Source organism: Triticum aestivum, chromosome 3B, assembly GCF_018294505.1.
Source record: "Triticum aestivum cultivar Chinese Spring chromosome 3B, IWGSC CS RefSeq v2.1, whole genome shotgun sequence".
In the NCBI taxonomy this organism is placed as follows: Eukaryota; Viridiplantae; Streptophyta; class Magnoliopsida; order Poales; family Poaceae; genus Triticum; species Triticum aestivum.
In genome coordinates, this window is record NC_057801.1 from 621,667,659 (window position 1) to 621,683,848 (window position 16,190).

The following is a 16,190-nucleotide window of genomic DNA, read 5'->3' on the forward strand; positions in this document are numbered from 1 at the left end:
TTTCCAGTCAATAACCAATAGCGGAACCTGGATGCTCATATTGGCTCCTACATATTCTACGAAGATCTTTATCGGTCAAACCGCATAATAACATACGTTGTTCCCTTTGTCATCGGTATGTTACTTGCCCGAGATTTGATCGTCGGTATCTCAATGCCTAGTTCAATCTCGTTACCGGCAAGTCTCTTTATTCATTACGTAATGCATCATTCCGTAACTAACTCATTAACTACATTGCTTGCAAGGCTTATAGTGATGTGCATTACCGAGAGGGCCCAGAGATACCTCTCCGACAATTGGAGTGACAAAACCTAATCTCGAAATATGCCAACCCAACATGTACCTTTGGAGACACCTATAGAGCTCCTTTATAATCACCCAGTTACGTTGTGACATTTGGTAGCACACAAAGTGTTCCTCCGGTAAACGGGAGTTGCATAATCTCATAGTTGTAGGAACTTGTATAAGTTATGAAGAAAGCAATAGCAACATACTAAACGATCAAGTGCTAAGCCAACGGAATGGGTCAAGTCAATCACATCATTCTCCTAATGATGTGATCCCATTAATCAAATGACAACTCATGTTTATGGTTAGGAAACATAACCATCTTTGATTAATGAGCTAGTCAAGTAGAGACATACTAGTGACATTAAGTTTGTCTATGTATTCACACATGTATCATGTTTCCGGTTAATACAATTCTAGCATGAATAATAAACATTTATCATGATATGAGGAAATAAATAATAACTTTATTATTGCCTCTAGGGCATATTTCCTTCAAGAACTTCTGGTGAAATTCCAACTTCAATCGCTTATAATTCCAAGATCCCGTATCATCACATAGCCTAAACCATGTCAATGCATCTCCCTTCAAAGATAAAGGGAAGACCTTCCTTTTGACAACATCATTGGGAATACCTGCAAGCTTAAATAATCCACAAACTTCATCCACAAAGATAAGGTGTAAATCGGGATGCAATGTTGCATCTCCTGCAAATGGATTAGCTAGCAGTTTCTCTATCATACCCGAAGGAATTTCAAAGTGAACATTTTCATTAGGTTCAGTACGTTGAGGAGCAAATCTTTGCTCTACTAGTCGGGGCGAAGATGCCCCGAACAAGCCCCTCAAGGGATTAGTTTCCATAGTAACAAGTAACAGAAAAATTTCAGCACACTATATAAATGTTTCCTTACCAAGTTCCACTCACCAAAAGCGCTACACTCCCCGGCAACGGTGCCAGAAAAGAGTCTTGATGACCCACAAGTGTAGGGGACCTATCGTAGTCCTTTCGATAAGTAAGAATGTCGAACCCAACGAGGAGCAGAAGGAAATGATAAGAGGTTTTCAGTAAGGTTTTCTCTGCAAGCACTGAAATTGTAGGTGATAGATGGTTTTGTGATAAGATAAATTGTAAAGGATAATAAGCAATAAAAGTAAATGAGGTGCAGCAAGGTGGCCCAATCCTTTTTGTAGCAAACGATAAGCCTGGACAATTTCTTATAATGAGAAAAGCGCTCTTGAGGACACATGGGAATTATCGTCAAGCTAGTTTCATCACACTCATATGATTCGCGTTTGGTACTTTGATAATTTGATATGTGGGTGGACCGGTACTTGGGTACTGCCCTTACTTGGACAAGCATACCACTTATGATTAACCCCTATTGCAAGCATCCGCAACTACAACAAAAGTATTAAGGCAAACCTAACCATAGCATGAAACATATGGATCCAAATTAGCCCCTAACGGAGCAACGCATAAACTATGGTTTAAGCCTCTGTCACTCTAGCAGCCCATCATCTACTTATTACTTCCAATGCCTTCCTCTAGGCCCAAATAATGGTGAAGTGTCATGTAGTTGACGTTCACATAACACCACTAGAGGAAAGACAACATGCATCTTATCAAAATATCGAACGAATACCAAATTCACATGACTACTAATAGCAAGACTTCACCCATGTCCTCAGGAACAAACGTAACTACTCACAAAGCATATTCATGTTCATAATCAGAGGTGTAATAATATGCATTAAGGATCTGAACATATGACCTTCCACCAGTAAACCAATAACTATCAACTACAAGGAGTAATCAACACTACTAGCAACCCACATGTACCAATTTGTGGTTTTGGATACAAGATTGGATACAAGAGATGAACTAGGGTTTGAGAGGAGATGGTGTTGATGAAGATGTTGATGGAGATTGACCCTCTCCCGGTGGGAGGATCTTTGGTGATGATGATGGTGATGATTTCCCCCTCCCGGAGGGAAGTGTCCCCGACAGAACAACTCTGTCGGAGCTCTAGGTTGGTTCTGCCAAGGTTCCGCCTCGTGGCGGCGGAGTTTCGTCTCATAAGCTTGACCATGATTTTTCCCAGGATAAAACCCTTCATATAGCAGAAGATGGACACTGGGGGGGCACCAGGGGGCCCAGGAGACAGGGGTGCGCCCAGTAGGGGTGGGCGCGTCCCCCACCCTCCTGGACAGGGTGTGGGCCCCCTGAGGTGTTTCTTCCGCTCAATAATTCTTATTAATTCCAAAAATAAGTTTCATGGAGTCTTAGGTCTTTTGGAGCAGTGCAGAATAGGTTTCCAATGTTTGCTCCCTTTTCAGCCAGAATTCCAGCTGCCGGCATTCCCCCTCTTCATGGTAAACCTTACAAAATAAGAGAGAATAGCCATAAGAATTGATATATAATGTGTAATAACAGCCCATAATGCAATAAATATTGATATAAAAGCATGATGCAAAATGGACGTATCAGTAACATCCTGCAAAGTCACCGTCATCTCTCCAGCAAAGAAGTGGAAAGTATGTGTCTCAGGGCGCCATCGGTCAACTAGTGCCGTGATCGCACAAGGATTCATCTTCGGCATCGAACGAGACACGAGTGAGACAAATGGGAGAAGCCCAGTCTTCCGGATATACTCCGTGTATCGCTCATCATATTCCATCTTCTCATGAACTGCACCAGACCTCAAGTGAAGCTGATTAAAAACCCTTCTTTCATCTGCCATGAACCGTGCACGATGAAGTAGATCGTACGATGGATGGATCAGAGAAGCCATCCTACAAAGTTACAATGTACATCGTAAGCCTCCTTTTTATTTGTAAATATCCAGAATAATGGAAATATAAACATACATACAGGTGCAAATATCCATATCCATACAACAAATGGATACATACAACTACAAATATGTACCTAAGCCAAATCATCCATACAAGTGAATATGCACACACACATTTGCACACAACCTTCTATTCTCTATGTCAAATTTGCTACCAAATACATAAAAACTAAAAAAAACTACTATAAGTACCAAATACTAATCATACCATACATATCCCTACCCATACATTTCTAATACAAATGCAAATATCAACAAAATTTGAAAAAGCGGATGAACTAGGGTTTCTACACATGGGGTGAATGCACCAAAATTAACCAATAAAAAGAGGAGAAAGTTGGGGGATTACCTAGAGGATTAGGAGGGGAAGAAGATCCACTGGTTTTCCCCTTCGATCTGTCCTTCTTGGCCGCGGATTTGGAGGAGGGAAGGGAGGGGCGGCGGGCTGGGCGATGAGAGGAAGAACATAGACAAGCCTCTGTCTCTCTCTGTAGTGAATCGCGGCGGCAGGGGTAATTTCATCGAAGGGGCATGGTGCCCCCTCCCAGGGCGTCATGGTCACGACCATAGCGCCCCCGCCCCTGGGGCGTCATGCAACCACAGATGGGCCCAGGCGTACCGACATGGCTGGTCAGCGCCGTGACTTGGCGCCCTTGACTGGGGCGTTATGATGTCTAGCATGGTGCCCTAGGTGCGGGCGCCATGAGGAAAGGGCCATTTTATGAAATATTTTCAAAAGAGGGCCATTTTGTGCTGAACTTTGGCCAAAGGGCCAGTTTTGTGTTTTTCACGTTTATTTACGGTCTGAATTCTGATCAAGAAAAAGATGCTGCATCTGAAGCCCGCCCTGACGGCTGAATTTCGTGTTTTGACCCTTTTGACAAAGAAATTCAAGATCTGACCTCGGTTTGAATTTTTTTCGAGATTTGACCCTTTTTCCTACCGCCAGGGCCTATGGCGGTAGGATTACACAGCCTACCGCCAGGGACCCTGGCGGTAGGAAACTTATCCACGCCAGCGCGCGAAGACGGCACCGTCCCCCTCCGTCGCACCCTACCGCCAAGGGCCCTGGCAGTAGGTTGTCTAACCATACCGCCAGGGGCCCTAGCGGTAGGGTCCGGGCAGTTATTTGCCCCGAAACCCCCGCGCCCCTGCCCATCTCCCCCCCCCCCGTCGGCAGTTCATCATTTTCTCCCCCAAGTCGCCCCTCTCTCTCCCTCTCTCATCTCCTCCACTCCACCCCTTGGATCTTCACCGATTCTTCACCGTTTTGGCGGATCGAGATGGCCCAAGGAGAGAACCGTAAGCTCCTCCGATCCCTCCAATTAGTTTTTGCAAACTTGCTTCCAATTCGACGCATTATTTGCTTGAAATCCCTCATGTTTTTGAACTTAGATTGGATTTTTTTCCACCTAAGATTGATTGTAGTTGTAGTTCTTAGTTCTTTAGTAAGTAGTGGTATTGGATATGAACTCTAATCAATAGTTCATATGTTAGTGTGAAGATGAACCCTAGTTCATAATTTTTTTTGTTAAAAAAATTATGATGTAATGTTGATATGAGGATGAACCCTAGTTTGATGATGCATGTGATATGATGATATGATCTAGTGTGAAGATGAACCCTAGTTTGATGATGCATGTTGATATGATGATATGAAGATGTTGTTTGGAAAATTTTATTTAAATATATGAAGATATGATGTATGTTGGAGGTTTTTTTTTGATATGATGCATGTTGATATGATTTGATCCATCATGTCTAGTAGATATTGTTGGAGGAATATGCTTAAAATTTTATTTTAATATGATTTGAGTTCATTGTTTGTTTGTGTATGATTATGCTTATGGTGCTTTTGTTTATGAAACTCTATTAAGGCGGCCACCTCTTGCGGACAACATCGGCCCACGGTACTGCATGCTGGACTGGGCATTCGACAAGGGTCATCGTGCCCGTTTCATAGAGAACGGAGAGGTAAGTGATATGAAAGAAATTTTGATCAAAGTTTTCGGATTGATGAAAATGATTTCCTAACTTTTGGCGTTCACTTTTTGACAGACGCTCTAGCCACTGCGCATGAGGGGTCACGGGGTTCATGGGCATATGGACTATGACTAGCGCTACGCGCCGTTCTTCAAGAAAGCTTGTCTGTTGGGTTTCGTGTTGCAGTTCAAGCGTCAGCCGCCGACGCTTGTCCATGCGGCTCTCACAACTCTGATTGACCGGTGGAGACCGGAGACCCATTCTTTCCATCTGCCATGCGGGGAGATGACGGTGACCCTAGAGGACTGGGGGATGATTACTGCAATGCCGGTCGAGGGTCATGCACTCACCGGTCGAGTGGGAGGACCAACTGGCAGGAGAGGGTCCCCACCCTCATCGGCGATTGCCCCGATGCCAAGAGTAACCGTACGTCCGGTGTGCCGTTGATCTGGCTCTCGGAGCACCGGAAGACATGCACCGTCTTTGTCTCAGGCCTCGATGGATGTCGGAAGACATCGCGGAGCTGCAGAGGGATGACCCCGATGAACAGGCACACCAGTCCAGCATCAGAGACATGCACAGTGGATTTAGGGAGTTTGCACCCCTCATCAACAGAGTGGTAAGTTTGAACCGATGTTCGTATTTAAAATATTTTATTCGTCATCGTGACTGACTTATGTCGTTGCAGTCCGGTGAGCTGAACAGATGCATCTTTGAAGCCTCAGATGCACTAGGTGATCTTCCCGGGAGCGTACAATCGGAGACCAGAGTCAGGGGAACGATGAAGGTACAATTTCAGCCTCCTCGGAACAGATGCATCTTGTTCACTTGCAATCAGTCGATCTGATACTTATTATGACCTTGCTTCATTGTGAGTGCAGAAGTTCGTGCAACGTTGTCGCAAGATGGTAGGGCTGCTTGGGTGTGCTGGAGCTGGGTCAGTTGAAGCTTATCAGCCTATAGCCACACAGGGTCTCATCGGTTCATCGAGCCATGCTCCCTCGTCGTCTAGGTTGGTTGGGGAGAAGGAGGAGGAGGAGGAGGAGGCCACATATGAAGAAGGGGAGGAGGAGGATGAGAGCAACGGGGAGGAGGAGTACGATGAAGATTATGGACCTCCACCAACTCAAACATCTCAAGCATCTCAGCTGTCGAAGAAGAGGAATCCGAAGAAGAAGGATTTGCTGAGTCCGGACCCTATCCAGAGACCGGTTCCTCGACGGCCCAAGAAGAAGACCGAAGAGACTCGTTCAAAGAGTAACGAGGACCGTACCTCCAAGAGGGGAAGGAGCAACTGATTATGCTCTTCGATACTTGGCTCTTTTAGTTTGGTTGAACTTGTCTAGTGGTTATGAAACTACGTGGAACTATGTGTTTGCTATTTGTAGATCTATGTGTTTGCTACTACGTGGAACTCCGTTGAAGTTCGTTTGAAATGTTATATGCACAAGTTATCTAATGTTGATCTATGTGATGGCCAAGTTTAATTGTTTAAAATCTGTGATTGTTGTCATATTTGTAAAACTTGTTGTATATTGCTGTCATATTGCATTCGAAAACAAACAACCAAATGAACTAGAAACAACAAAACACAGGACCCTACCGCCAAGGACCATGGCGGTAGGTTCACACAGCCTACCGCCAGCCACCTTGGCGGTAGGCCGCACCTACCGACAGGGCCCTTCCATTCTTCGTTACAGAAACATTACACTGGAAAACACATGACCCTACCGACATGGGCTCTGGCGGTAGGGTCGCACAACCTACCGCCAGCCACCTTGGCGGTAGGGCGCACCTACCGCCAGGGCCCTTCCATTCTTCGTTACAGAAACATTACACTGGAAAACACAGGACCCTACCGCCATGAGCCCATGGCGGTAGGGTCGCACAGCCTACCGCCAGGGCCCATGGCGGTAGGGTGCACCTACCGCCAGGTCCACTGCACATTTCGTTACAGAAGGTTTGTGCGGTAAAACCCTGCTACACCCTACCGCCAGGTGCTCTGGCGGTAGGTATAGACAGCCTATCGCCAGGCCTCCTGGCGGTAGGTACTTATCCACGTCAGCGCAGTCAAACGGCCGCCGTCCCCCTCCGTCACACCCTACCGCCATGGTACGTTGTGGTAGGCTGTCTAACCCTACCGTCAGAGACCCTGACGGTAGCAAAAGGGTCAAATTCCGATTTTTTTTTGCAATCGAGGTCAGATCTTGAATTTCTTTGTCAAAAGGGTCAAAACACGAAATTCGACCGCCCCTGACACGTGTATATGTTAGACGCACAGAGTAAAGAATGCACTACTGCCGCAGACCTGTACTGTGTATGTGCGTCGTATAGGGATAGGGACAGTCCAGGCATAGATCACATGGCTGTTTCGGTGCATCATTCACGTCCACAATCCGTTGAGGAGCGCAGATTCAGGCTACACTCGCCTGGTACATAGTAGTATGGCGCATCAGTACCATGTGCGTGCGCCCACGACGTACGCGCAGGTACACCGTACACTCGAGTACGAGTTGTTGAATGCTTCCAACAAAGGACTGCCTGCCTACGGTACGCCTCGTGACGCGGGCCCGGGCGGTTTCCTCGCCGGATGGATATGATGAGTGCCCCCCTGGCCGTTGGCCGGCCGGTGCCTCGTGAGATGTCGGTGCCGGGCTGGGGCGGTGGGAGCGGGCTTGGCGCTCGAGTATGCATGAATCCGGACGTGGTTAGGCCAGCATGGGCTTTGGCTTTTCCTGTTTCAGCAACAACAAACATGTTAGGCCAGCGCCCAAGCCGCATTAATTTTGCTGAGCGGGAACCGTCGGCGATGGGGCACCCGCGCCGTGACGCCGGAGGAGAGCGTGAGTGTGCCCGCTTGAAGGGGACGCTTCAGGCCGGAGACAAAAATGGCTGACAGGGCAAAAAAATTCCGTCGCCGGGACTTGAACCCGGGTCTCTCGGGTGAGAGCCGAGTATCCTAACCACCTAGACTACGACGGATCCGTCGATAGGCGGTTGCCGTGAATCTTTATAGCGTGAAGGAGTCCGCGGACCCGTTGTGTTAGCCCAGCGGGCAGTAGCATGCGGGCATGGAACGTGGGTGGATGCGCCGATCGGTATGAACCGCGTGTAGAGGCTGATAGCAGCTCGAGAGCAGATGTGGTCCATCATTTCACCTAGCGCGCGTCACGCAATTGGGCCGAACAACTCCAACTCTCTCAGTAGACTCCAGTTCATCAACTCTGAGCTTCTCGGGGCATCACTGAAAGCAAGACAGCTCTCACGAGAGAGCAGATTTGTGCCGGGAGGTACGTTTAGCAGGGAGGTTTAGGTGCTACAAATGGCTTGATCTAGTTGAGTTTGTAGAAAAGAGTTGCTACAAATGGCTGGTTAAGCCTTTTTGAACTATATAATGCATGAACAATCGCAGCCCCTTCCTTACAGCCTTCCCCGTCACAAGCCTTTCTGTTTTTGGACCGCAGCCAAAAACAATGCACATATGCATTACCATATATAACTCCACAAACCAACCACAAGAGTAAACAAGCTAAGCCACAGTGGTACTTTGGGCCCAGGGCAGAAAAACATGCAGTTTTTCATCTGGTAAAACAGTAAAGCCTGAAATTCCCCATAGCAGCAGCACTGGATTCTAACAGTAGACCAAGCCAGTAGCGAAAGGCTTATTACTGTGTTTATTCCCAAGAGATAGTTTAACACTGGAACTTGCTACTGTACAGATTAACATCCAGGTTTCAACAAAGGCACAAGGTTATAATACAGGCAAACAGTTGGACGAGCGAAACAGAAGCATGTTGTATAAACAGTTTTGATCTGGGGGGAAAAATGAAGCATTTAAAACTGAAGCTGCTTGCACTGCGAAGCCACCGCCTCCAAGGGGCAGTAGGGGCACTTGAAAGGCCTGGAGCTGCTCTTTGATAGCTTCATGATCGACTGCTTTGATACAGCATGTCCACAGGGCATCAGCATCGGAGGGTTATCCTCACTCGACTGCTCTCTGAGCACCGGGCATACGAAAACAGAGTGGTACTGGAACTCTGGTCCGATGTCTATGGGGACCGGAAGCTGCTTCATGGTCTGCCACTCCTGCTTTTTGGCAGCCATTACCGTGCTTAGCTTCAATAAGGTTGGTAGTCCTTGAAAACCAGCTGATATGGCTACACCAAGTGGGCTCTCCCTAGACTGTCCTAGGAGGCTGCAGAACTGATGGATTAGCTCCTCAGCTAGCTTCTCCCAGTGCGTCGACGACACAAACTCGGCATATGGGGACTGATCAAGCCGGTCAGCCCAGATAAGGCAAGCCATTAGCTTCTGGATCTCAGCCGTGTGCAAGGAGGCAAAAGGCACAAAGTGAGTCCTTGCATATTGTAAAGCATCATCTCTACTTCTTTTAGTAAGTATCTCAATAAACTGAAGAGAATGGAGCTTCATCTCAAGCATTGAGCTATTCTGCAACAAGTGATCATGGTTCTTAGCAGCCCAACTGAGCGCAGGCTCAAGGTTTCTTGCTTGCATCGCTTCAAGTATTCCATACATCTCCTGAAATGAAAATTTCAGGTGAGTCTCATCTGATTCACCACACTCATTGACAAAGGAGTCTCCAAGATCAAAGAGGCCCTGGCGGTAGAAATGATTCGTTATTATGTTGTTTACTGTGCAGGCATCATAATCCACATTTCTATATGCCTTCGCTATATCTGGACTAAAAGACTTCTCTAGGAGCTTGAGATATTTGCTCAGGGCAACATTCAATTCCTTTTGACATCCTTCAAGTTGGATCAATGGCACCATTTCGTTTAGCTTGGCCTTCAGTTCTGCAAGGATGGATGAGTGGTCACAACTGTCCATGGTATCTGTATTCATCATCTGCATCTTCGATATTGCCTGCTCAACTTCATTCACTATCTGACCAATAGCTTCCTGAACTTTAGCAGAAGACAACACACGCTTTTCAACAACTCGGTCAAATGCCTCTCTTAAACTGTCAATCTCCATTGTCATGCACCCAACTAAGCAGCACGGTTTTGGCACTGCATGTACAAGATAAAAATCACATATACATAAATAATTTGTTGAGAAAACTACCATATAGCAAAACAAATTGAAAGACACGTAACATGTCTAATTGCTAATAAATCAAAACAAAGAAATTTAAGGTAGGTTTTTAACTTCAATATTGTGAGTAACCTATACTAGTATCAAGAAGCAACAAGAAAAATACACAATCAGTTTCACTATTCACTGCTAACCTTTTACGGCTTTAGTGTGGTACATTATGAGTGAGATAATTGAATGTTGGATAGCGTTTTAATCGTCAAATTAAAACGCTATCCAACATTCAATTATCTCACTCATAATGTACCGATTAAAACGCTATCCAACATTCAACTATCTCACTCATAATGTACCACACTAAAGCCGTAAAAGGTTAGCCGTATACTAACAGTATTCATATTATCTTAGGAATTCGCCATCAAGACACATACAAAATATGTGGTAAAATGATCACAAGTTCTCCTTAGGCTGCAGCACTAGAGTAAATAGAAGGCAACAACATTTTATCAACTTATCATCGTCTAACAATTCACAAAAAGCTAATAATGCCCAGGCTCACCACCTCAGAGCGCGTGCAACTCTTTTCATCATGAATCGACATTCAAAACTTTATAACTATGTTGCCCATAATAAGTCAGTGGGTTATATGAAACAAATTTTTTAAGGTGCAGCATGCATAAGAAAATGTATGTATTGGCTCCTGATAGCATGGTTGCAAACACAATATTTTATACATAGAAGGAAGAATTTTATTGCTCTCTCCCACACAGCCAAATAGGTTATTACAAGTTCATAAGTGATAAAACTCGGCGACAAAACTCAGCTGAACACCAAGCACCAAATAAAAGGAACGCACAAGGACCTTATAATACCAAAATATATATGCCCATAAAGAGAGCAACAAAGGCGGCAAACCATGCACTCGGGAAAAGAATACCCCGGTGGTGGCTAGATGACACCTCACGCAACTCCCTATTAAGATATATTAAATATAATAAATCATATGTATTACATCTAGCCGCTCAATTCGCGCAGGTCACCCTGCTAGTCAGTAGCTATAATAGCGGCAGTATACTATTTTTTCCTAGTTACGTAATTGGATTTGTGATGATCGCCGAATTCACTCTTAATTAACTAAGCCAGAGTTAGAAAAAGATTGCCTGTTCTTGTCAAACCAAAGGATGGAACCAAGAAAACATGGAGGAAATGCAGGCACACAAAAATAACCTTGACTCTCCCGAATCCACCACCCAAACCAGCCATGGAGCGAAACCTTAAGGCATCACGCGCACATTCAACAAAACGCTACAAAGTTCCTCGCGAACCACAAGATCCCAACCATCAGCACCACAGGGTGGACCAGATCTACAGCCCTAAGCACGACGGCTCGACCAAAACCCTAGAACTAAGCCAGATCGGTTAAAAACAGTGCAACAGGATCGATCCGGCCACCAGAGAACGAGGAACCTAATGGAGAAGGGAGGGAAGAGGGGAGGCGGCGCACCGTCGCGGTTCTTGTCGGAGATGCCCCGGGAAGGGAAGGTAGAGGTCGGGCGTTGCTGCTCGGGGCTCGTGGTGGAGGAAAGGGGCGGCTAAGGGAGGTTGCCAGCGTCGGGGCTCGTGGGTCGGCGACGGGAGATCGCCGGCGCGCTGCTCGGTGCTCGCGCTGGAGAGAAGGACCAGGACGAGCGGAGAGAGAAGGCGGCGTGCGGTGTTGTCGTTGGATAAACTGAACCTCAACTTTTTCTTTCTTTTTTTTCGACGAAAGGAACGTTTGCTTGAGGTCGATGGGGAATAATCATAACTAACCAAATCGCCATTGCACTAACAATCGACATTTCTAAATTGAAGTCTTTTTAGATATTTCAATAGCGATAACATATAGATGTACATATAGACATATTTTAGAGTGCAATTCACTCATTTTGCTTCGTATGTAGTTCACATTGTAATCTCTAAAAAAACTTATATTTTATGAACAAAATGATTTAGATCGAAAATACCGTTCCAGGATAGCCATGTCTGGCCCTCATCGCCATAAGTTATGAAGATCTTTTATATTGAGCCCGCGGGATTTCGTATTTGAAAATAAAACGCGCTCCATCGTAAATCGCTCGGGCGGAAGAGAAGAGTTTCACCCGTCATCACTCTGGCATACGGCTCATCTCCCTTTCCCGCCAATTGTGTAGACAGTCAGACGTCCATTGCACCGGAAAGCGACAATTAATGGTGGTCGTGACATGCAACTACCCACACATCTTTCTGCCACGTAATCCCTCTGATCGCATTCTTTTCCACCCTTTTCCAGGCATGTTTTCCCGCCGCACGGCGCCTGCCACGTATTTACGCCGCGTGTGGATATAAAAAGGTCGCCCCTCTCCACTTCTACCATGTCACACAGAGCTTCTATTTCTCTCTACTTTCCTCTTCACTTTCATTATGTCGCTTCCCCTTGGGTTGGATTGGATTCCGCTGTCAAAAGAGGAGGAACAATTACTCGAGGAGGAGGAAGCGGTGGAGGAGGTTGTCGGCATCGTTGAGGAGGAGGAGTTGGATAGTCGTGCCACAGAGAAAATTGCGCAGGAGGATCCTTCCCTCCTCAATGAGTCGCCGGATTGGGATCCCAAAACACACGCCGTTGATTGGGATCTCGACCATGGCTATGCGTAGACCCCTTATGGGAAAAAGAGGCCTCGCCCACCGCGTCCCAACACGGGCTCCCCGTTATCTCACTATTTAAGGGGCATGGGATGAGTGGTACACCATCGCGCGTCGGCCTTCTACCTTAGCATCTTCGAGCAGGCCGCCACTAGGAGGATGCTCACATCCAATAGAAACATCGTAGTATGACTCCTCTATGATGGGACACAGACGAACTTCATGGCAGTGTGGGAGTGTGGTAGTGGCGCTAATTCAATGTCAATATGGCAAGATTTGAGGAGATGAATCGCACCATGTTGGGTCTTGCCCCGTTTAGGGCTGCAAACGAGTCAAGTTCGAGCAAGTTGGATTAGGCTCAACTCAACTCATACTAAAATTCGAGCGAGCTCAAACTGGGTGAAGCTCAAGGTCGAGCGCTAGAAAGTGGCTCATGCTCAGCTTGTAACTATCTTGAGTCGATCTCGAGCTAGTTTCGAGCTAAATAAGATGATATTTTTAACAATCTAAGGCAATTTTTCGAACAAGATCGGCCACAACACAACATCAGAAACTATTATAGAATATTATTTTAATCGAAATGGTGATAATATATCTTTTTCAAGGTAGTTTTATGTATTCTCTCAATGAAGACAAGTAACTAATAGCAAGAGATCCTTGATGAATTGCGAAACAAAGTTGGATCTACTCCCAAACGTTGACAAAAATAGCAGGATATTTAACACGCAGCTGATCATGTACCAAATTAAGGCCTAATTTTTCTCCGTGCTTAATTAAGCTTCCTAGTTTGCTAGTAAATAAAATGAAGAGAAACCATACACCACATATATGATAGTAAATCATCCTATTTCCTTTTAATTTATATCAAGACTATGTAATATAATTATATTATATCGAGCTATTGAGCTGAAATCGAGCGAGCCATGGTTGGCTCAAGATCAACTTGTTTCTTGATTGAGCTACAAAAAGGTGCTCATACAGTCATACTCGACTCATTTCTTATTGAGTCGATCTTGAGTCAAGCCAAAAAATGAATCGATCTCGAGCGGCTCATGAGCATCGAGCTTTTCTTGCAGCCCTAGCCCCATTGAGGAAGTCGTCTTTGACCTCGACGACTGCACATGGCATGAATGGGACGAAGACGAGGTTGCCGGATTGTCATACCGCTGCACATAGAGGACGAGTGGACTCGTCTCATATACATCGCATATGCTTTGTGCATAGCATTCACCATCGACATGGTAGGGAGCGGTAGATGGCCCCATTCAATGCTTCTCCCGAGAGGTAAAAAGCCATCGATGCTTACTAATATGGAAATATCACAAATAAAATTTTCCACCGCTATGTATTTGTAATGCAATGTTGTCTCAAATTAGTGTTTTGATCACTCAAATTATATGTGTAATATTGAGTTGATGAAACAATGGCATTACTAGGGAAAACCCTAGTACTAGCTGATGTCTACTACACAACCTTCTTCTTGTAGACGTTGTTGGGCCTGCAAGTGCACAGGTTTGTAGGACAGTAGTAAATTTCCCTCAAGTGGATGACCTAAGGTTTATCAATCCGTAGGAGGCATAGGATGAAGATGGTCTCTCTCAAGCAACCCTGCAACCAAATAACAAAGAGTCTCTTGTGTCCCCAACACACCCAATACAATGGTAAATTGTATAGATGCACTAGTTCGGTGAAGAGATGGTGATACAAATGCAAAATAGATAGTAGATAAAGGTATTTGTAATCTGAAATAATAAAAACAGCAAGGTAACAAGTGATAAAAGTGAGCGTAAACGGTATTGCAATGATAGGAAACAAGGCCTAGGGTTCATACTTTCACTAGTGTAAGTTCTCTCGATAATAATAACATAGATAGATCATATAAGAAGCCCTCAACATGCAACAAAGAGTCACTCCAAAGCCACTAATAGCGGAGAACAAACGTAGAGATTATGGTAGGGTACGAAACCACCTCAAAGTTATTCTTTCGGATCAATCTATAAAAGAGTTCGTACTAGAATAACACCTTAAGACAAAAAATCAACCAAAACCCTAATGTCACCTAGATACTCCATTGTCACCTCAAGTATCCGTGGGCATGATTATACGATATGCATCACACAATCTCAGATTCATCCAACCAACATAAAAGTACTTCAAAGAGTGCCCCAAAGCTACTACCGGAGAGTCAAGAACGTGTGCCAACCCCTATGCATAGGTTCCCAATGTCACAAAACCCGCAAGTTGATCACCAAAACATACATCAAGTGGATCAATAGAATAACCCATTGTCACCACGGTTATCCCACGCAAGACATACATCAAGTGTTCTCATAAAAGACTCAATCCGATAAGATTACTTTAAAGGGGAAACTCAATTCATCACAAGAGAGTAGAGGAGGAGAAACATCATAAGATCCAACTACAATAGCAAAGCTCGGGATACAACAAGATCGTGCCATAGAGGGAACACGAGAGAGAACACAAGAGAGAGAGAGAGAGATCAAACACATAGCTACTGGTACATACCCTCAGCCCCGAGGATGAACTACTCCCTCCTCGTCATGGATAGCGCCGGGATGATGAAGATGGCCACCGGTGATGGGTTCCCCCTCCGGCAGGGTGCCGGGAAGGGCTCCCGAGAGATTTTTGGTGGCTACAGAGGCTTGCGGCGGCGGAACTCCCGATCTATCTTCTGTTCTGGAAGTTTTACGATACGTAGGTATATATGGGTGCAAGGGGTACATCGGTGGAGCTTCGGGGGGCCCACGAGGCAGGGGGCGCGCCCCCCACCCTCGTGGCCAGCTCCCGTATCTTCTGACGTAGAGTCCAAGTCTATTTGGTGGCTTTCCTTCCAAAAATAACTTCTCCAGTTGATTTCGTTCCGTTTCGACTCCGCCTGATATTCCTTTTCCTCGAAAAACTGAAACAGGCATAAAACAACAAATATGGGTTGGGCCTCCGGTTAATAGGTTAGTCCCAAAAATAATATAAAAGTGGATAATAAAGCCCATAATCATTCAAATTAGATAATAATATAGCATGAATGCTTCATAAATTATAGATACGTTGGAGACGTATCAAGCATCCCCAAGATTAATTCCTACTCGTCCTCGAGTAGGTAAATGATAAAAAAAAGAATTTATGAAGTGTGAATGCTAGAGGTGCACAAGTTTGATCAATGATAAATTCAATCACCTTTTCTAGCATGATAATATGTCATAACAGTAGTTCATCTCATAAAACTTTTCATGATCAAGTATCAAGCTATTCACATGTCAAAGCATAGACCATAAACTTTCTTGAAAACTAGCAAACTTCATTCTTAGTCATCAAAACAATTGCAATTCATC

The 16,190-nt window shown here is 45.2% G+C and overlaps 1 protein-coding gene and 1 non-coding gene across 2 annotated transcripts; both read right to left on the reverse strand.

Moving 5' to 3' along the window:
* Nucleotides 1-8,036: 8,036 nt before the first annotated feature.
* On the reverse strand, nucleotides 8,037-8,109 carry TRNAE-CUC (transfer RNA glutamic acid (anticodon CUC)). The gene has a single exon. It is a non-coding gene; the product is annotated as a tRNA-Glu (tRNA).
* A 669-nt stretch (nucleotides 8,110-8,778) lies between these two features.
* LOC123071322 (protein RMD5 homolog) lies at nucleotides 8,779-11,952 on the reverse strand. Its single transcript, XM_044494854.1, has 2 exons — nucleotides 11,687-11,952; nucleotides 8,779-10,157 (listed from the first exon to the last, which is right to left on the reverse strand). Exon 2 carries the CDS (start codon nucleotides 10,126-10,128, stop codon nucleotides 8,962-8,964), a length of 1,167 nt encoding a protein of 388 aa, XP_044350789.1. The 5' UTR covers nucleotides 10,129-10,157; nucleotides 11,687-11,952; the 3' UTR covers nucleotides 8,779-8,961.
* Nucleotides 11,953-16,190: the final 4,238 nt, after the last annotated feature.

Coding starts and splice junctions, on each gene's coding strand:
- LOC123071322 (XM_044494854.1), bottom strand. CDS start 10,128: ATGACAATGGAGATTGACAGTTTAAGAGAGGCATTTGACCGAGTTGTT.